This window comes from Heteronotia binoei, chromosome 4, assembly GCF_032191835.1.
Source record: "Heteronotia binoei isolate CCM8104 ecotype False Entrance Well chromosome 4, APGP_CSIRO_Hbin_v1, whole genome shotgun sequence".
NCBI lineage: Eukaryota > Metazoa > Chordata > Lepidosauria > Squamata > Gekkonidae > Heteronotia > Heteronotia binoei.
In genome coordinates, this window is record NC_083226.1 from 22,089,508 (window position 1) to 22,110,923 (window position 21,416).

At 46.7% G+C, this 21,416-nt stretch overlaps 1 protein-coding gene across 8 annotated transcripts in view; it reads right to left on the reverse strand.

The window, feature by feature from the left end:
* The window catches only part of LOC132570362 (rap1 GTPase-activating protein 1-like), an 81,919-nt gene that overhangs the window by 44,891 nt on the left and 15,612 nt on the right, over window positions 1-21,416 (reverse strand). For 7 of the 8 annotated variants that reach the window (XR_009555315.1, XM_060236926.1, XM_060236925.1 and 4 more), the window contains exons 2-5: window positions 8,468-8,561; window positions 4,633-4,668; window positions 3,183-3,230; window positions 1,003-1,041 (exon numbers count right to left, since the gene is read on the reverse strand). Coding sequence is in view for 7 of the 8 variants with exons in the window: in XM_060236926.1 (XP_060092909.1) it covers window positions 1,003-1,041; window positions 3,183-3,230; window positions 4,633-4,650 (105 nt within the window). In the remaining variant the exon portion in view is untranslated. The remainder of the gene's footprint in view (window positions 1-1,002; window positions 1,042-3,182; window positions 3,231-4,632; window positions 4,669-8,467; window positions 8,562-21,416) is intronic. The other variant, XM_060236921.1, reaches the window with a different exon arrangement.

Consider the following 21,416-nt stretch of genomic DNA (forward strand, 5'->3'; position numbering starts at 1 on the left):
TGTGGTAAATATTCTATGCTCTTCCAGAATTCCAAAGTTGCCCTCCAGCTAAAAAGGACCTGGGAGTGCTGCACTGATAAACCACTCAACAGGATCCAGCCCACAAAACACCAGGCAAGAATTCTGAGGGGCAGTCACACGAACTAACACCTGATACATTTAGGTAGGGAACTTGAGTCAGAAGTCTGTGTGGAAAAGCATCCGGCCAGTGCTGTATCAACTGCACTGGATACCAGTAGAGTACCGGATCCATTTCAAGGATTTAGTATTAACAATTAAAGCCTTATGCAGCCGGGGACCGACATATCTACTGGACCACTTCTTTCCATATGTGCCCTGTAGATCGTTACAATCTAGTTCAAAACACTTACTGACCATCCCTGGCCCGAAGGACATCCGACTTGCCTCAACCAGGGCCTTTTTGGCCTTGGCCCTGGCCTGGTGGAATCAGCTCCCTACAGAGATCCGGACCCTTATGGAGTTACTACCTTTTTGTAGGGCCTGTAAAACGGAGCTATTCCACTAGACTTTGGGTAGAGGCAGTGGGCGTCCTATTCCTTCAGTTGGCCCCCCTGTACTGTGATACCATCGCTGCTGTGATAACATCTCACTATGTTTAATTACTGTATTTCAGACCAGTATACTGTAAAATGTGCCCAATGGAGTCGCCATCTACAATTTGTCTATAATTTGCTTATAATTTGTTTGTTTTTTTATTATTGTACTGATTTATATTGTTTTGGTTTTAATTGTAAGTTTTTAACTGTTGCTTTATTACGTTGTTATCTGCCCTGAGCCCATTTCTGGGAAAGGGTGGAATATAAATTGAATGAAATAAAAATAAATAAATAAAAGTCAGTTTATGCTCATGGGGAAAGGTATTTGTGAATTTCCTGCATCGTGCAAGGGGTTGGCCTAGATGACCCTGGAGGTCCCTTCCAACTCTATGATTCTATGGAATACACTGAACTCAAACCCAGATCAGGACTAGTTTTGGCTCACCTCCTGGATGCTGGGGTATGGGATATACTCTTCTTCTCTCTGAAAGCACACAGAATTAATTAGGAAAGATACATGGGCAAGAAACTGGGAATCATGACATCTCGTAAGATCTATATCAACCACAATGAACCCCTTGAACCCATTAGAACAACATTTGTGGGCCCTCAGTGATTTTCATCCAAGTCATCTCTCTTTCATTCCGTTACTATACAACAGCTAACAATGGCAGAGTGAGATGAGTGATATTTCCCAGCTTCTGGAAATAATGTTTTGCTAATGCATGCAAACGATGCCCACGCACAATTTGTCCACCAACGCAGACAACAAATTCCCCTCTCAGAAGTGCCAATGTCTTGCCGGTGATCTCATTTTATACTCAAAAAGTGTTCCCCATAGGAAAGAACCACCAGATGCACATTTGTCATTTTAGGATTTTGATATTGCTACTGTTACTCAGCTGCAGGCGTTGAATTAAGCAGGAGCTCACGGGAGCGCAGCTCCTGAACCTTTCTGACAGTTCCCCCTCCTCCCCACCTACCTTGTCCATTGAGTAGTAGGTGCAGCTTCATAACAATCTCTGGATTAGGAGAGCCCTCATTAACCCCTGGAAAAGCCCGCCAGTTTGGTGTAGTGGTTAAGTGTGTGGACTCTTGTCTGGGAGAACCGGGTTTGATTCCCCACTTCTCCACTTGCACCTGCTAGCATGGCCTTGGGTCAGCCATAGCCCTGGCAGAGGTTGTCCTTGAAAGGGCAGCTGCTGTGAGAGCCCTCTCCAGCCCCACCCACCTCACAGGGTGTCTGTTGTGGGGGAGGAAGGTAAAGGAGATTATGAGCCGCGCTGAGACTCTTCGGAGTGGAGGGCGGGATATAAATCCAATATCTTCTTCTTCTTTCTCCACTTCTTACGTGATTCTGGGTGGTGGGTGGCTTGCTGGCCTTTTGACTGTGGAGAGGGGTGGCTGAGGAGAGCCCCAAGTGAGTGAGGCTTGCTTGGGCTGGCTGGATCTCTAGCAAGCCCAAGCAGGTCTTGCACTCTCGGGGCACTCCTTTCTTGCTTTGGGTTGCTTTTTGCTGGTGGGGGGTGGTGGCATATGCTAATGAGTTATGCTAATGAGCTCTACCACCTATTTTTCTACAAAACGACCCCCGCTCAGCTCTAATTCAATATTAGAGAAAAAGTTTTGTTATCTGGCACCAGGGCTTTTTTGGAACAGGAATGCACAAGAACGCCGTTCCGGCTGGCTTGGTCTCCGGGGATGTGGCCTAGTATGCAAATGAGTTACTGGTGGGCTTTTTTTGTAGAAAAAAACAAATGGGGGTTGCCAGTGAATCAAGCATGCTGAACAGTCAAGGTTATTGGCAAATATCCATTCTATGAGGAACTCCATGGTGACAGTCCCAGCACTTGCCAGAATCCTTCCATGTTTAACATTTCACTTTCTCCTACAAAAAGGGAAATTGCTGCCATTCATTCCTATGGAGTACATGGATGTACTGGGGTGCTAAACCTTTCCCTGTTCCTTGTCTCTGATGCTTCAGTCTTCAAAAGCTGATACTGATCTTTACCAGCATAGCCCGATCCTGAGTTCTGTTTGCGGGTCACCCTACAGTTCAGTATAGGGTTGGCATGGCAACCGATGGGAGAGTCAGAGGCAGGATGTGAGGGGCGTGATGTCATTTCTAGGGAAAACCCAAAAGTGACGTAAGGTAGCTCTAGGAATCTCTGGAAACACTATGGTAAAATGACAATATTTTTGGTGATTCCTAGAGCTAACCTATCTGGGTTTTCCCCGGAAGTGACATATCAGCACACACAACACCAAGGGGTTCTTTTTTTTTTTACTCTCCTGCTACCACAGTGTCAGGTAAGGACAGTTGCTGATGGGAGGCCTCCAGCCATAAGTTCTATGGCATGTTGTGAATCAGATTTATCCAGGGCTTTTTGTTTTTTTTGCAGCAGGAACTCCTTTGCATATTATGCTCCCCCCCCCCCGATGTAGCCAATTCTCCGAGAGCTTACAGGGCCTACTGTAAGCTCCAGGAGGATTGGCTACGTCAGGGGCGTGTGGCCTAATATGGAAAGGAGTCCCTGCTACAAAAAAAGCCCTGGATTTATCATCAGATGTGAGGATTTAAAAAAAATAACAACCATTTTCATTTATAAAATTCCATGAACTCACCTTGAGTGGAGCCGGAAGTGAACATCTTTGCTCATCCAAACGACTTCTCTAGACACAGAGAAAGTGAAACAGTGAAAGCCCAGTACATCTATTTCATTCCGTATCCCCGCTACCAAGACCTCTTCCAGCACTCTATCCCGGCTATCAGTGAAAGGACAGCAAGGTTCTCCAAAAGGCTCACCTGAGATACATATATGTAAAGGCAATGTTGTACAATGGTTCCAGGTTCAAATCCCCACTCATTCCTGGAACCTCTCTGGGTGACCTTGGGCCAGTCACACATTCTGTGCCTAACCTACCTCACAGGGTTGTTGTGAGGAGAAAATGGAGGTGAGGGCAAAAAATGTAAACAACTCTGGGCACCCAGAGGGAGGACAGGTAGGATCTAAATAAAGTAATTAAATAACAACTGAAAGACTAAAGATAAATAAATAAATATTGAAAAACTAAACATAGTAACTAGTAACTAGCTGTCATCGGCTTACTTTTCACTATCTCGTGCTTCCTTCTGCATAACAGCTTGCTTTGCAAGGCTTGCTCAGTTGCACAGGAACTACAGAGCAAAACCTCTATTTTCTCCATTAGCTGAGGCTCCTCCCTTGGGGAGGAAGCAGAGCTTGTTTTCCCAGGCTCTCTCAATTGCACAGAAGAGTTACTGAGCCAAGCCTCTCTTCCTGCTATTGGCTGAAGCTCCTCCCTCCCCTGTCCCCTGGGGAAGGAAGGGAAGCGCCAGAGCTTCCTTTGCCCAGTTCCCTGGATCCCATGGGAGAAATACAAAGAAAGCAACTTTAAGACCAATGAGTGCTAACTTTAAGCATGTTTTAAGTTTTTTTATATATATATATATATATATATATATATATATTGTGTTTGTCTGTGTCCTTTATAAACTTTATATCTCTGCTACCTAATCTTAAATAGGTACACACATGGCCTGGCCCAATATGGTCCGGCCCAGCCCAACAAGGTCTCATTTATGTAACAAATAAGTTCAACTCCCTGTTCTACATCATGTTATGTTACAATGTTATCAGGGTGGGGAAGAAGATGATGATATTGGATTTATAGCCCGCCCTCCACTCCAAAAGAGTCTCAGAGCTGCTCACAATCTCCTTTACCTTCCTCCCCCACAACAGACACCCTGTGAGGTGGGTGGGGCTGGAGAGGGCTCTCACAGCAGCTGCCCTTTCAAGGACAACCTCTGCCAGAGCTATGGCTGACCCAAGGCCATTCCAGCAGCAGAAAGTGGAGGAGTGGGGAATCAAACCCGGTTCTCCCAGATAAGAGCCTGTGCCCTTAACCACTACACCAAACTGGGAAGATTTCGACATGGCCATTGGGATGGGCAGGCAGGGTTGGAATTGCAGGCAACCGTGCAGCAGATTCAATGCTCAGAAAGCATTTCATCCTCATGAAGCAGACCTTGACGGGATAAGCAACCCTGACTCACCTGCATTTTTTCAATCATTTCAAACAAGTCCACTGCCTGTGAAAAGCAAGAAATGAAAGATCTTACACAAGGATCAATTAGATTCAAAGGGATTTTCTTTTTTCATTCTGTGACGCTGCGCTTTCAACGTGTCCACCAAACATTTGAATCCGCAAGGCGCTCTAACAGCTTAATAGCGCCGCTGACAACCTCAGCATGCCCTGATCCACAGTGGTTCAGAAATAGCTATGAGGCTGAGACTATTGCATAAGGTTTAATGATGACTCCGAAAACCCAGACTCAAAAATAGCACTCCCTCAACTTATGCCATTTTGAAAAATCTCACGGTCTAGATGTCTCGGGCAGGGCGGGGGTGGGGGGGGGAATGGACAACAACCAGGACTGCATTTCTTGTAGAAGTGCTGCTCATATGCTGAACTGGAAAGCTCCATGAAAACCTGGAAAATTTCCCAACTAAAAAGGTAACAATAGGGGCCACCCCCTTAACCTTGTCTGAAATGGCCCTTGAGGGTTCTACTCGGGGCCTTTTTTGTAGCAGGGACTCCTTTGCATATTAGGTCACATACCCCTGATTTAGCGAATCCTCCTGGAGCTTACAGCAGGCCCTGGAAGCTCTCAGAGGATTGGCTACATCAGAGATGTGCAGCCTAGTATGCAAAGGAGTCCCTGCTACAAAAAAAGCCCTCATTCTACTTAACATGTTGGGGGAAACTTACATTTTGCCTCAGTTACACATGCTTTTCTGCAGTAAGCCAAATAGTGAACCTCAATCCACACATGATTATTAACACTTGGGTTGCCGGGCCTGTGTTGGGAAATACCTGGAGACTTTGGGGACGGTCACGGAGCTGGGAGAGGGAGGGGTTGGGGAGGAGAGGGGCCTCAGCATGGTCCAATGCCACAGAGCCCACCCTTCAAAGGAGCCATTTTCTCCAAGGGAACTGATCTCTGCCAGCTGGAGATCAATTGTAAAAACAGGAGATCTCCAGGCCCCACCTGGAGGCTGGCATCCCTAATTAGCACAGGGTGTGGAGCGCAGATCCAGATTGTCATCTCTGAAATATGATCTAGCTCAACTAGCTCATTCACGTAGGGGCTGTAGATGCATGGAATCTGGATTCTGTGAACATCTCTACCTAAACAGGAAAAATCACAACAGCAAACTCTATGTGACCTTCCTTGTCTCGAGCCAAGGGCACCAAATATAGTGTTGTCAACTTTCAGGTGGGGCCTAGAGATTGCCCATTTTTATGACTGATCTCCAAACTACAGAGTTCGATTCCCCTGGAGAAAACAGATGCTTTGGTGGGTAGAATCTATGACATTGTGCCACGCAGAGATCCCTCCCCTCCACAAACCCTGCTCTCTCCAGACTCACTCCCCAAATCCCCAGGTATTTCCCAACCCAGAGCTGGCACACTGGGGGAGGGGGGTGACTGACAGCCAACCAATCTAGGGCAGCCAATCCCCAGGTGGGGACAGAGGATCCCCCAGTTTAGAGGCCCTCCCCCCCCCGCTTCAGGGTCATCAAAAAGTGGGGAGGGGGAGGAAAATGTCTGCTGGGCATTATTCCCTATGGAGACCAATTCCCATAGGGCATAATGGAAAATTGATCTGTGTGTATGTGGGGCTCTAGGGGGTGGGCTGTTTTTTTGAGGTAAAAGCACAAAATTTTCAGTACAGAATCTGGTGCCTCTCCTCAAAAAATTCCCCAAGTTTAAAAAAAAGATTGGGCTGGGGGGTCCAATTCTATGAGCCCCAAAAGAAGGTGCCCCTACCCTTCATTATTTCAAATGGAGGGAAGGCATTTAAAAGGAGCATGGTACCTTTAAATATGATGGCCAGAACTCCCTTCGGAATTCAATTGGGCTTGTCACAACCTTTCTCCCAACTCCATCCCCAAAGTCCCCAGATATTTCTTGAGTTGGACCTGGCAACCCTAAACTGATCAAGAGGATGCAATTCAGTCATTCTCCTCCTCCACTCTCATGTCACCACAAAGCAGCCGATTGTTCAGGTTACAGGGTTTAAAAAATTCTTTTAAAGAGCTTTGGTGCTCTGCACACTCTGCTGGAACGAAGCCCACATGTACTCGCTGTGAGTGAAAGATCTGCCTCATCGGCATGCAAGCCAAGAGGCAGAAAAGCCATTTGTTGGTCTTTGAGGGAAAGAGAACTGCTCAGGAGTTGGGCAGGCGCCTCGTATCTAAACGACCTCCCGTTTGGTCCTTAGCATCTCCAGGTCGAATTATTTCATGGTGGGAACGGAGCCAAGAAAGACCTCAGCTTCAATTCTTAGAGGGGAGAAGACAAGACTTGGCTAGACAGACCAGACTTCTGACTTGGCATCGTTCAGTTGTACGTGTCCGTAATTAGTAACACTTCACAGTTGGGTAGAACCACAGAGGACACCTGAGGGCCAAACTACATGTCTGGGCTTTTAAAAACTTGGTTTCCCTGCAACCACACAACAGTTCTGAGGAATGGCTTTTAAAAAATAACTAGAACCTAAATGCTCTTGGTTGGAATGCCACTGCAGAGGAAGGAAAAAATGCTGCATTCCTCCACCACCCCCCGCAAAAAAAAAAAGCTGTTTTCCCACACGGAAACAGTGCTGGGGAGAGTTATTTCCCCACTGTGCTACTCCACAGCACAGAATACTCCACATGTAGCAGCAAAATCAAAGAAGAACAAGACCATTGATTCATACCCCACCCTTCTCTCTGAATCAGAGTCTCAGAGCAGCTCACAATCTCTTTTATCTTCTTCACCCACAACAGACATCCTGTGAGGTAGGTGGGGCTGAGAGAGCTCTCACAGAAGCTGCCCTTTCAAGGATAACTCTGCAAGAGCTGTGGCTGACCCAGGGCCATTCCAACAGCTGCAAGTGGAGGAGTGGGGAATCAAACCGGGTTCTCTCCGATAAGAGTCCACACACTTTAACCACTACACCAAACTGGATACTCCCCACCCCAAGTACTGTTTTTGTGTGGGGAAAACAGCTTGAGGGGAAAGCAGTGGAAAGCCATTGGAGCTCTCCTCCAGCAATGGTGTTCCTAGTCCATCTGGGTTATCCTTTTTCTTTTTTTAAAAGAGTTGCTGTGTGGCTGTGGGCAGGGCTTTTTTTTGTAGCAGGAACTCCTTTGCATATTAGGCTACACACCCCTAATGTAGCCAATCCTCCAAGCTTACAGTAGGCCTTGTAATAACAGCCCTGTAAGCAATTGGAGGATTGGCTACATAAAAGGGGTGTGGCCTAATATGCAAAGGCATTCCTGCTACAAAAAAAGCCCTGAAAGGAAAACCAAGGTGGGTCTGGGGAACCCAAGTTGAGTCTTTATAAACCCGTACATGCCATTTGGCCCCAATCCTTGGATATACACAAAAGATAAAACACAATCTCTTATACTTGCACGCAAGAACAGCAAGTAGAATGCAGCACAGCTAAAATACAGAAGTAACCTCCTCCAGCCAATTGGTACGACATCCTCAGTGGAAGCACACACATCTGACTCTTCTGCGTGGACACATATACAGAACAACCTGCCACGCAGGGGTGGAATTCTAGCAGGAGCTCCTTTGCATATTAGGCCACACACCTCTGATGTAGCCAATCCTCCAACAGCTTACAACAAAGAGCCATGTGAGCTCTTGGAGAACTGGCTACATCGAGGGGGTGTGGCCTAATATGCAAACGAGCTCCTGCTAGAATTCCTCCCCTGCTGCCACGTATCCTCCAACTACAGCACACATTGCTGGTCATGTTCTTGTTGTGAACTTGCCATAACAAAATTCCATTTACCAGAGATGCATGAGAAGAAACTGGAGGGCCTTACCTTGTTTGGAACCGCTGAGTGGAGGGCAGCTGGAGAGGCCTGGACAGGGGAGTCTAGGAGGTCACGAATGCAGTGCTCTGCCTCATCAGTCTTCCTGCGTGAAAGGGTGTCCCAATTAGGCCCTAGAGCTTCATATAGACTAGAAGCACAAGGTTTGAACACTTTCTAGGGTTGCCGTTCCCCAGTTAGGGGCGGAAGATCCCCCACTTTTGTGGGCTCTTACAGCCAGCTTGCTGGCAGGAAGAAATCCCCCCCCCAAACAATGACGTCATTGGAAATAAATGTGATGTACCTACATCACCTGGAAGTGGCAGCAGGAGGAAGAGGAGGGATTTATATCCTGCCCTACACTCTGAATCTCAGAGCAGTCACAATCTCCTTTTACCTCCCCCCCCCCCCCGCCCCGCACAACAGACACCCTGTGAGGTAGGTGGGGTTAAGAGAGCTCTTACAGCAGCTGCCCTTTCAAGGATAACTCCTACAAGAACTATGGCTGACCCAAGGCCATTCCAGAAGCTGCACGTTCTCCCAGATAAGAGCCCATGCACTTAAACACTACAACCAAACTGGCTCTGATAGGCAAGTTGATGACATTACAGAGTGATGCTCTGGTTTGGCAGCAGAACTCTATGGTCTAAAGCTGAATTTACCATAAAGTTTTGCCCTTAAACCAGAGCATCACCTCCCAATGTTCCTACATTACTTCTGAGTGACAGACACATTGCATGACATCACTTCTGGTGACGTCAGGACATCATGCAACAATGCTTCCAGCTCCCAGAAAGTTCCTCCCCATGCCCCCCAGGCATTTCCAAAAAACCTGGCAACCCTACCTCTTTTCACAATGCCATGGAAGTAGGGTTGCCAGCTCCAGGTTGGGAAATACCTGGAGATTTTGGAGGTGGAGTCTGAGGAGGGCAGGGTTTGGGGCATAATACCATAGAATTCAGCTTCAAAAGCAGCCATTTTCTCCATGTGAACTGATCTCTGCCACCTGGAGATCAGCTGTAATACTGGGAGATCTCCAGCCAGTACCTGGAGGATGGCAACCCTATATGGGAGGTGGTCATATATATATATATACACACTTAAAGAATTTCATCTTCAGGGGAGAAGGGGTTTAATTTTTTAAAATACACCAGAAAAAGAGAAGTGAAAGAATAAAACCAACACTGGTGGCAGCTGCCAACAAAGCAATGTTATTTTGATCTGCATGCCCAATCACATCTCCAATAGCCAATCAGACGCCCAGATGGGCCACAGCCCCACCTGGCTCCACCCACTTTCTGAAAACACTTGGCAGGTTGCCAGATAAGGTATCAGGTGGCTTCATGGCAGGCACGCCATGCTTCTTAAAGAAAGAGCCGAAGTAATGTTATAAATACCACCGGCCCAATCCCAACAACAAATACCAAGTTACAGATCCCTCCGCACAAAATTCATGACCAATAGCTGGCAAGCAATGTTCCCTTTAAGCTGTGGAATCTTGTGACCAATAATTCTACTTTGTGAGCTACTGACATCAAAGTTGTGAGCTACTGGCATTAAAGTTGCGAGCTACTGCATAGATTATTGTGCTCTGGAGCCATCCTTCCTGAACTAAGACAAAAATCTGTGATCCGCAGGCTAAAAAGCTGTGAGCTGGCTCATGCTAACTCAGCTTAGAGGGAACACTGCTGATAAGTGCCCTGGGCCTTAAACACTATTTGCCAAAACAATGCATAAAAAGGAATCTCCAGGGCTTTTTTTGAGCAGGAATGCCCAGGAACGCAGTTCCGGCTGGCTTGGTGTCATGGGTGTGGCCTAATATGCAAATGAGTTCCTGCTGGGCCTTTTCTACAAAAGCCCTGTGTGCTACAGTGGTGGCATCAGGGGGTGTGGCCTAATATGCAAATGAGTTCCTGCTGGGCTTTTTCTGACCCAAAAAGCCCTGGGAATCTCAATGCATGACTTGCCATTCAGGGTGGAATCCTTTTGCCTGTGTCCATGCCAGGCACAGCTTGCACTGCATTCTGGGAGGGGCTTCACCCAAACCCTGCCTGCATTAGATAGCAGCAGTTTGCAAAGGGAGAGCTAATTTACAATCCACTTCTTTTGTTTCTCACCCAACAGGGGAAGTATGAGGCAGCACAACAAAGGCCCGTTATGGCCCTTATGGTTCTGAAGAAAAGAGCCTAGTTAAATGGATTTCCTGGAAGGTCCTCCAGAGGAAACCAGCGGAAGGCCTTGGCTATAGTTCATTCATTCGCAGAAGTTAGTCATTTCCCTGCTATGCAGATTACATTGCTCACTGCAGCCATAAAGCATTGGAAAATCGAATAAAAACCATTGAACTGCTTACAGGATGGCGGAGGGGAGCTAGACAGATGACATTCCCACAAGAAAGGCTGCCAGCTCTGAGTTGGGAAATTCCTGGATATTTGTGGGTGGAGCCTCGAGAGGGTGGGGTTTGAGGAGGGGAGGGGCCTCAGCAGAGTACAATGCTGGAGTCCACCCTCCAAAACTGCCATTTTCTCCACAGAAACTAAGTTTGCCAAACTCCAGGTGGTGGCTGGAGATCTCGTGGGGTGACGCCTGATCTGCAGGCAACAGAGATCAATTCCCCTGAAGAAAACAGTTGCTTTGGAAAGTGGACTTTATAGCATTATACTTGACTGAAGTCCCTCCCCTCCCCAAACTCCACCCCTAGGGTTGCCAGGTCCAAACTCAGGAAATATCTGTGGACTTTGGAGGTGGAGCCAGGAGCAAAGTTGTGACAAGCACAATTGAATTCCAAAGGGAGTTCTGCTTATCACACCTAAAGGGATCACTTGCCCTTTAAATGCCTTCCCTACATTGTTAATAATGGAGGATGGGGTACCCCCTGGTCCAATCCTTTTGTAACATGGAGGGTGTTTTGAGAAGAGGCACCAGATGTTATGAGGAAAATTTGGCACCTCTACCTCAAAAAACAGAACCCACCACCCCCCCCGCAAAGCCCCAGATACCCACAGGTGAATTCTCCATTATAAAGAGTCTTAGGCTCCAGGGCAGGTCTGGAGAGCTTGAAGGGGAAAAGGGCTCCTCTCCCATTTTGTCCCCTCTCCCTCTCAAGACCACAGAGGAAAAGGTTTCCAGTAATAATGACGAGAGTCTCGGCTTCTTAGAGTTTTTAGATCTTCTTGGAGACAGGATCCAGCTGCAGGATTTCCGTGGGTGAGTATGATAGCTTTAAGAACGAACCCTTTTAGGGCCAAATTACCTACATTGGATTGTTGTCTTTGACCAATGTCAATGCTGTAGGCAAGCCCAGCAGTCTGCCAGCCCATAGGGCTGCCAACCTCCTGGTGGGGCCTGGAAACTTCCCAGAACTCCAGCTGATCCCCAGAATACAGAGATTCATTCCCCTGGAGAGAGGGTTCCAGGTCCAGTTCAAGAAATATCTGGGGGTGGAGCCAGGAGACATTTTGGGTGGAGCCAAGAACAAGGCTGTGACAAGCATAACTGAACTCCAAAGGGAGTTCTGGCCATCACATTTAAAGGGGCTGCACTCCTTTTAAATGCCTTCTCTCCATTGGAAATAATGGAGGATGGGGTACCTTCTTTGGGGGCTCATAGAATTGAACCTGGGGAGGGGTGGTGTTTGAGGAGAGGCACTAAATGCTATGCTGAAAGTTCCATGCCTTTAATTTAAAAAAACAGCCCCCCATGCCCCAGATACCCATGGATCAATTCTCCATTGTACCCTATGGGGACCGGTCTTCATAGGGTAAAATGTAGTGCCTGGCAGACATTCAATACCCTCTCCACCTCCACCCCACCCCACTTTCCGATAACCCTGAAGTGGGGGGAGGGCCTCCAAACCAGGGGATTCCCTGCCCCCAACTGGGGACTGGCAACCCTAACTCACCTTTCTCAGGCTCCACTCCCAAAATCTCCAGGTATTTCTCAACCCAGGGCTAGGAACAATAAGGAGAACTGAACTTTGCCGTCTAGTGATCAGTTGTGATTCCAAGAGACCTCTGGGTACCACCTGGAGGCTGGCTACCCTAGAAAGCCAACTTCAAGATATCTCATTTCATGATTCCTTCTGTATATCTAAAATAGCCAGCTTGGGTGGGGGAGGGAGGGGGTGTTAAAAAAAAGTGCTAGCCACCCAAGGACAGGCAAGGTGAGTCTGCATACAGAGACTCTGTGGTGGGAAACAAAAATTGGCACTGGACTAGTTCTGAAGACGGTCGGCTCTTCAAACCCAGCCTTTAGTGGGTTGCATGACAGAATGTAGTTTTACTGGTTGAACCGATACAGTAAGGGTTTCTTGGCAACCTTACTATAAATAATTAAAAATACACAACGTTTCTAAGGCACTGAGTGTCCAAACCACTTTACATATGTTATATAACGCTTTATTTTATGGCAGGTGGCAGGTGAAGGCCGAGCAGGTGGGTGTGACCCAGTTTCGTCCTGGCTGAGAGGCTTTTTAGCCGTGATGGAGGCACTTCGTCTTCCCAGTGGATCCTGGGAAGGACAGTTCAGGATGAGAGAACACTAGGGATCTGTAAAAAAGGATGCTCAGTACCTTGCCAAAACTACTGTTCCTAGAATTACCAAGTTGCACCGCTGCACTAGCAGAATAGATCTGGGGATGGAGCCCGGAGAGGACAGGGACCTCAGGGGGGTACGATGCCACGGAGACCACCCCCAAATCATCCACTTTGGTGTAGTGGTTAAGTGTGTGGACCCTTATCCGGAAGAACCGGGTTCGATTCCCCACTCCTCCACTTGCACCTGCTGGAATGGCCTTGGGTCAGCCATAGCTTTCACAGGAGTTGTCCTTGAAAGGGCAGCTGCTGTAAAGGGGTCTCTCAGTCCCACCTACCTCACAGGGTGTCTTTTGCGAGGGAGGAAGATGAGGGAGATTGTGAGCCACTCTGAGACTCTGAAATTCAGAGTGGAGAGCAGGATATAAATCCAATATCTTCTTTTTCCAGGGGAACTGATCTCTGTCATCCAGAGATGAGGTGTAATTCCAAGGGATCCCCAGGTTCCACCTGGAGGCTGGCATCCCTAGAATTTGCCCATCTCTCCCTTCCTCCTGCTCTCCTCAAAATGGGGGGAGAGGTTTATCCAGTGATGTCTTGGTAGCAGCATGGGGTGCAGTATCAGGGTGTGCAATGGAGGGGCAAGCCAGCAGAAGATCTTTCTGCCCTTAAACCGAATCCATGACAAGTGAGTGGCACTTGTGTGGATCAGGACATCACAGTTTGGTATATGGCATGTTTCTGTCTGAGATTTTTCCTGGGGGTCCTAATAGGCAGCTTATGTTCTTAGCCACGATTTCTTTTATGCTCAAGATAGCCTCATAACTGAACCTCGTAACTGAACGCCTAATGGCTACGAGTTGCAAACAGTATCCTCCTTTTAACTTGCCTAGAATGCACCCTTGATCTTGCCGTTATTTTGGACTTGCCTCTCTTAAGATCCAAAACGACAGGTCTCTAGAGTCGACAGTTTTTAACCGTTCTACTTCAAAAGCAAACACCTTGTTTTTAAAAAGGCCATTTCAACTGTCCCTCCCAGCCTGAAACCTTGTAGGGTATAAAAGGCAACAGAAAGAAGGAGATGAGGAGAGAAAAGAGAAAAACCTGAAAGTTTACCTGATACATTTTCTGGAAAGGGAGACCAGCCTGCAAGAAACAATCCGGCGCTCTCCCCAAACTAGGGTTGCCAAGTCCAACTCAAGAAATATCTGGGGACTTTGGGGATGGAGCCAGGAGACATTGGGAGTGGAGCCAGGAGCAAGGGTGTGACAAGCATGACTGAACTCCAAAGGGAGTTCTGGCCATCACATTTCAAGGGACTGCACACCTTTTAAATGCCTTCCTTCCATTGGAAATAATGAAGGATAGGGGCATTTTCTTTGGGGGCTCAGAAAACTGGACCCCCTGATCCAATCTTTTTGAAACTTGGGAGATGTTTTGAGGAGAGGCACTAGATGCTATGCTGAAAATTTGGTGCATCTATCTTTTTTTAAAAAAAACAGCCCCCCCCCCAGCCAGTGTTCCCTCTAAGCTGAGTTAGTGTGAGCTAGCTCACAGATTTTTAGCCTCCAGCTCACACATTTTTATCTTAGCTAAGGAAGGATGACCCCAGAGCATGCTGATTTATGCAGCAGGACACAGCTTTAAAGCCAGTAGCTCACAACTTTAATGCCAGTAGCTCATAAAGTAGAAATTTTGCTCACAAGACTCTGCAACTTAGAGGGAACATTGCCCCCAGCCCCAGATCAATTTTCCAATATACCCTATGGGAATTGGTCTCCATAGGGTATAATGGAGTGCCTAGCAGACATTCCCGCCCCCTCGCTTTCTGATGACCCTGAATTGGGGGGAGGGCCTCCAAACCGGGGGGATCCCCTGTCCTCACCTGGGGATTGGCAACCCTACCCCAAGCCATGTCCCAAGACATCTTGGGAAAGCCCTCATTGCCCTAGTGGAAAGGGGTGAGCAAGGGTATAAAATGAGTTCCCAGAAGGCCTACAGAAATCCATTTTGCAAAACCAGTAACGCTACCCAAAGGACACGCAGCAGAGAGGCATCAGGTTAGTGCAGATACATACCCTCCATAGGCTCCAAAGGCAAAACTACGCTTCCGGGAAAACATCCTCTACCCGCTGTAGCTTCTTCTCTTGGCCTGCTGTGGGTTCTCCAGCTTACTCTAAGCAGGCTTCTTTCCTTGCTGGGCAGGCACTGAGGCATCCCGTCTCAGCTCCGTCCGCACCCCCCAGTTCCCCCACCCCACATCTTAACCTGCGTCTTCCTTTGCTTTCCCAAGACATGCTTCAAATTAGAAAAAGAGCAACGGCGCAGTTAGGGCTTGGCCTACACTGCGCAAGGGCAGGAAACTCCTGGGGAGACACCGTAGGATACCAGGAATGCCAGAGAACAGCCGAGGAAGAGTGCAAGAGAGAGATCTTGCCGAGAGGCATGAATCAGACAGTTATAAAAAGAAACCACAAAGAGATGCACAAGGAAAACTGGAAAGGTAGCATCGCCTCAACGGGGTGGATCTTGGTCTTGGACAAAAAGCCCTTTGCAGGATGATAATTTATATAGCAGTATCAGCAGATGGGCTCCCTTACAGAATAGCAAGGCACACAGACAAGTCCTGGCCCCAAGGTGCATACAGTCGCTGCATCACTAATGAGGAAGGCAGCAAAGGGACAGATGGAAAAAAGAAGAAATCGGAACATTGAACGCAGCTGCTCTGTGTCCTTGGGACTGGTTTTGACTACAGATGAGGACTCAGGGATCCTCATCCCAAGAAAGAAGTGTGTGAAAGACTAAAGATCATCGGAACCAAGTCTTTTTTTTTTAGCAGGAATGCAGTTCTGGCTGGCTTGTTGCTGTCAGGGGTGTGTGGCCTCGTATGCAAATGAGCTCCTGCTGGGCTTTTCCCACAAATAGCGCCCTGGTGAGAACCACATGAATCACTTAAACATGGTGGTATGCAGCCAAAAGAACTACATGAATACTGTATGCCTTCTGCGCCATCCCACTAAACACACACACACACGATAAAAGATAACTCTTAATACTAAAATATATAGCTATAACCTTTTTCTGTTACCCAGAGTACCTCTGAGTGTGTAGGGTTATTTCTAAACTTCACAGCGATCCACCAGACACCCATAGGATGCCTACAAACAGAAGCCAAAAGCTCTACCAGCAATTCTTTCTCACCGCTTTCCATGTCAGGCAAGGACAGGCCACAGGGATTCAATTTTGCCTTCAACTGATCTATTCTTCACGAATCTATGTAATTCCCCTTAAAGTTATCTGTAACCCTAAGAGGGAGGAGGAGGAGAACTCTCAAAGCGGCTTACAATCCCCTTCCCTTCCTCTCCCTACAATAGTCACCTTGTGAGGAGTGGGAAATCAAACCCGGTTCTCCAGAATAGAGTCCGCTGTGCTTAACAACCACACCATACTGAAGGAACGCTTAAGCCTCAGTTTTGCTGCTTGGCAACGACAAAAGTTCCTTTGAGATGCAGGACTGGCGCATGGAAGTAGGCGGCCGTCTCGGGCACCACTTGGCTTAGGGTCCCCTCTCCCCATGCCCCACCGCCATCCACTTGCCCGCCTCCCTGCTGCCTTCCGGACTCTGCAGAGTCTGGGGTGGGCGTGGCAGCATGTGTGCTCAGAGCTGACTGCCCCCCTCAACTCTTCCGAAGGCTCCTGAGCCTCGGGAGGCTTTGGCAGAGTCCGGGGGTCATGGCAGCGTGTGCACTCAGAGCCGACTGGTTCTGAGTGTGCCCCCCCCCCTGCACTCCTTGGAAGACTTTGGAAGAGTCCGGAGGCGTGGCAGTGAAGTCATTTGCGCATGTGAATACAAACAGTGGGGGCAGACATTCGAGGTTCGGCCTAGGGGCGCAGGCAGCCAGGCACCCCTAGTCCCAAATCTGTTGAGATAACATTTTCCTTTAGCTTGATACAGCAAGCAGCCACCAATATCAGTTCAATTTTATTTCTATTAGCCGCAAGCCAGTGCAAAAAAGTAAAACCTAATGACAACAATAGAACCAATCAGAGTGAGCATCCATACAGTCAACAGAAATCAAACATTCTAATATTTGTTAGGACCGCTGAAGGGTGAACGACCCAAGTACAAATTGTCTATCACGTCTTTTGCTAATGTGATTTTGCTTTTGGTTCTCTGGCAATAGAAACAGGGTTGAATAAGTGCTCCCTGAGTTTCAGCTGCAATTAATGCATAATGCATAAATATAAGTTACTCCTTTTGTTCTTTCCATTTAATCAAAGCATGTTTTAAGTATCCACGCAGGGTGGGGGGGAACAATACCAGGTTAGATCCAACCAGCCTTTCTGCAGGTGAAAAAGAGGAGTTGGGGACAGAGGATTTGGAGGCCCTTTCCCCACTTCAGGGTCATCAGAAATCAGGGGAGGGGAGGGAAATGTCTGCTGGGCACTCTATTATTCCCTATGGAGACCAATTCCCTTAGGGTATAATGGACCCATGGGTATCTGGGGCTCTGTGGGGGCTGTTTTTTGAGGTAGAGGCACTCCACTTTCAGCATAGCATCCAGTACCTCTCCTCAAAACACCCACAAAGTTTCAAAGAGATTGGACCAGGGGGTCCAATTCTATGAGCACCAAAAGAAGGTACCCCAATCCTTAATTATTTCCAAAGGAGACAACGGTGTTTAAAAGGTGTGCAGTCCCTTTAAATGTGATGGCCAGAACTCTCTTTGGAGTTCAATTATGTTTGTCACAACCTTACTCCTGGCTTCACCCACAATGTCTCCTGGCTCCACCCTCAAAGCCCCCAGATTTTTCTTCAATTGGACCTGACAACCCTACAAAAAGCCTAGGCTGAAGATCATGGGAACTGCACGGACAACAGCCATAGGGGACTGAGGCTATAATAAAGAAAGGCAGAAGATATTGAGGAAGATCCTCCACCACCACTAGGTCAGCCCTCATTGGTGGATCTGTATGATATGGGATGTAGAAGGAAGATACAAATGATCTTAAGGGACCCTTCACATCCAGGCCACTTGCTATTTGAGATTTTACCGTCAGGTAGGCGATATAGAGTGCTGAAGGCAAAGACAAATAGATTCAAGGGCAGCTTCTATCCAAGTGCCGTGGTTAAGCTAAATGCAGGGTTATGAATGGTTATGTGTTTTTAGATGCCTTTAAATGTTCTATGTATATGTCCTTTTGTGGGTGTTGATGTGTTGATATGTTTGTGGAAGAGCACCTCATTTCGTTGCTCTCATTTTCTTTTTTGAGAACAATGACAATAAATTTATCTATCTATCTATCTATCTATCTATCTATCTATCTATCTATCTATCTTCCAGGTGGGGCTTGGAAATCTCCTGGAATTACAAGTGATCTCCAGATATCAGTTTTCCTGGAGGATATGGGTGTTTGGGGGGGGTGAGCTCTATAACATAATATCAATGGAGGTCCCTCCACTCCCAAAGCTCACTCTCCCCAGGCTCCATGCCCAAAATCTTCAGAAATATCCTAATTTGGAGTTGGCTGACCTGCCCACAACCTCAGGGTTGCCAGACCCCCAGTATGGGCAGGGGTTCCCCTGATTTTGGAAGCTCCAATCCCCAAACCCAAACTCTAATCCCCACCCTCAAACAGACCCCTCCGGTGCTGACAATGTCAGCGTAATGACATCACATGGAAGTGACATCATCATGCCAAGTACTTCATGTGGCAACACTCTAGCATTTTGACCTAAACTCTATGGTAACCATAGAGTTACTCTGTGGTAACCAAAGTTTTGCCCAAAATGGTAGAGTGTTGCCACACGACATGCCCAATGTGATGATGTCACCTCCAGAGGTAGAATTCTAGCAGGAGCTCCTTTGCATATTAGGCCACACACCCCTGATGTAGCCAATCCTCCAAGAGCTTACAAGGCTCTTTTTTGTAGGCGCTCCTTTGCATATTAGGCCACACACCCCCGATGTAGCCAATCCTCCAAGAGCTTACAAGGCTCTTTTTTGTAAGCTCTTGGAGGACTGACTACATCAGGGGTGTGTGGCCTAACATGCAAAGGAGCTCCTGCTAGAATTCCACCCTGATCACTTCTGTGCACCAACAATGTTGCTTCCAGCAATGTCACCCGCCCTCCCACTCCTGGAAGGCTCCCTCCTACCCCTGCCAGCCGAGTAAGCAGACCTGGAGCAAAGAACAATAATGGGATCACAGCTGAGATACACGACAAGGAACAGAAAGCATTAACTGTGATTTGTATAGGCTACCCACACTATTTTAAAAAAATACTTTTGAATTTACAAATATCATTTACACAAAAATTCACAGTAACAACCATAAGAAACAATTAAACCATTTTCAAACAGAGCTCATTGTTGTTTAGTAATACAGCATACAAGTAACTAGTTATAATAATAGACGCGTTCCGTGTTGCCATTTCATCAGCATTCTTAATGTCTTCTTGTTGAGCTGTATGTAATAGAGGAGTAATCTTTTTTTATAAACACATGCAAAGCCTTCCGTTTCATTGCTGGCCAAAACACTCTCCATGGATACTGGATAGAAGCTCTGAGGCTTCATGAAGGAACCACCTTAAAAATACAGATAACAATGCTCTGATAAAGTCTGTAATTGAACAAATATGGTGCATTTTTAGGATCCTGGGATGAACTTTATCTCCAAAATATTCAACTTAACTATTACAGGGAACATATATTCTTAAGACTCATCCACTGTTGCAATGTGCTTTTCTGTATGGAGCAAGCCAATTTATTTCTCTTTTATCTGGCTCCAAGCCTTCGTTTCCAAAGTTGGCATAATGCTCTTCGAAATACAAGCAATGCAGCAATGAGACCTCATAGAGAAAAATATTTGTACATTTCTTATAAAGAGTAGGCCACTCTTCATTTTAAGCAAGAACAAAGACTTTTCTTATTGCTGTCCAAAAAGCTCTAAAGATACTACCAACTACTGGTCCTTCTTAAAAGAATGTTCCCCATAATACATGCAGCTGGCCAAACAGTCTCACGGCCCCAAAAGTGCACAATCCAAACCTTAGTCAAGGTTGCCAACTTGCTTATTTACTATGCTTTTATAACATCATGGCAATTTAATAAGCAGGCCTGGCAACCAGTGTTCCCTCTAAGTGTAAGTGTGAGCTATCTCACATTTGTTTAGCCTACCGTTCACGCATTTTTGTCTTACCTCAGAGAAAATGGCTCCAGAGCAAACTGATGTATGCAGTAGTTCACAGCTTTAATACCAGTAGCTCACAAAGTAGAACTTTTGCTCACAAGACTCCACAGCTTAGAGAATTACTGGCAACCCTACTCAGTGTACAAACACTTGAGTGCATAGGCCAAACTGATATCCTGCCAAGATGCTATACGGGATGGTATTGAAGTAAATTACAATCTAAGCCTCAAGCTAACGTTGGTCAAGAAAGGGGGAAAAAATCCTGTGAGAAGCCTTACAATGATTAAGCCCCTGAGGAAAACATGAATTTTGAATCGAAGCCAAAATCAGATTAAATGTCAATGCCATTGAGCTGAGTTGGAAACCAAGATTTCGCTCTGTCCTTCACGTTACCTTCATCCAAAATAGGTTGCTGCGGAAATCTGTTGCTTACTGGAAACAAAGAGATGTCCATGAGGGAAGATTGAGTGCTCCTCTGAGGGACATTTCTTCAGAAGTCCACAATCCTCAAAAGCAACATATTTTACGAGTGTCACTTATAAACTAGTATTAGTGCCTTAGTGTTCACACCAATCTCAGTCCTAAATCTAGCTGAAGAGGAAAACTTAGAAGTAAATCTGTTTGTTTTATTTACTTCATTTATACCCCCCATCTTTCTCCTGCCTTTTAAATCAAGTACATTTCATTTTTTTAAAAATACACTCTCAATTTATTCTAAGGCATCAGAGCTTCCCTTTCCACCACTAACATTCAGAACCATAAATAATTTGAAAAAGGAAAAAAGGAAAGGAAGGAAAGGTCCCCTGTGCAAGCACCAATCGTTTCCGACTCTGGGGTGACGTTGCTTTCACAACGTTTTCACAGCAGACCTTTTTACGGGGTGGTTTGCCACTGCCTTCCTCAGTTATTACACTTTTCCCCCCAGCAAGCTGGGTACTCGTTTTACAGACCTCGGAAAGATGGAAGACTGAGTCAACCTCGAGCCGGCTACCTGAACCAGCTTCCGCTGGAATTGAACTCAGGTCAGAAGCAGAGGGCTCCAACTGCAGTACTGCAGCTTTACCACTCTGCGCCACGGGGCTCTTAATTTGAAAAAAACAGAGCAAAGATGACCCCCCCTTCCCCCCCCCCGAGATGTATGAAACAGAACACAGGAGGCAAGGAACTTCTGACCTTTACAGCCCCAAATTCCTTGATTTGGTAAGCAAATCAGTTCCTAAATAGTAAAAAAAAAA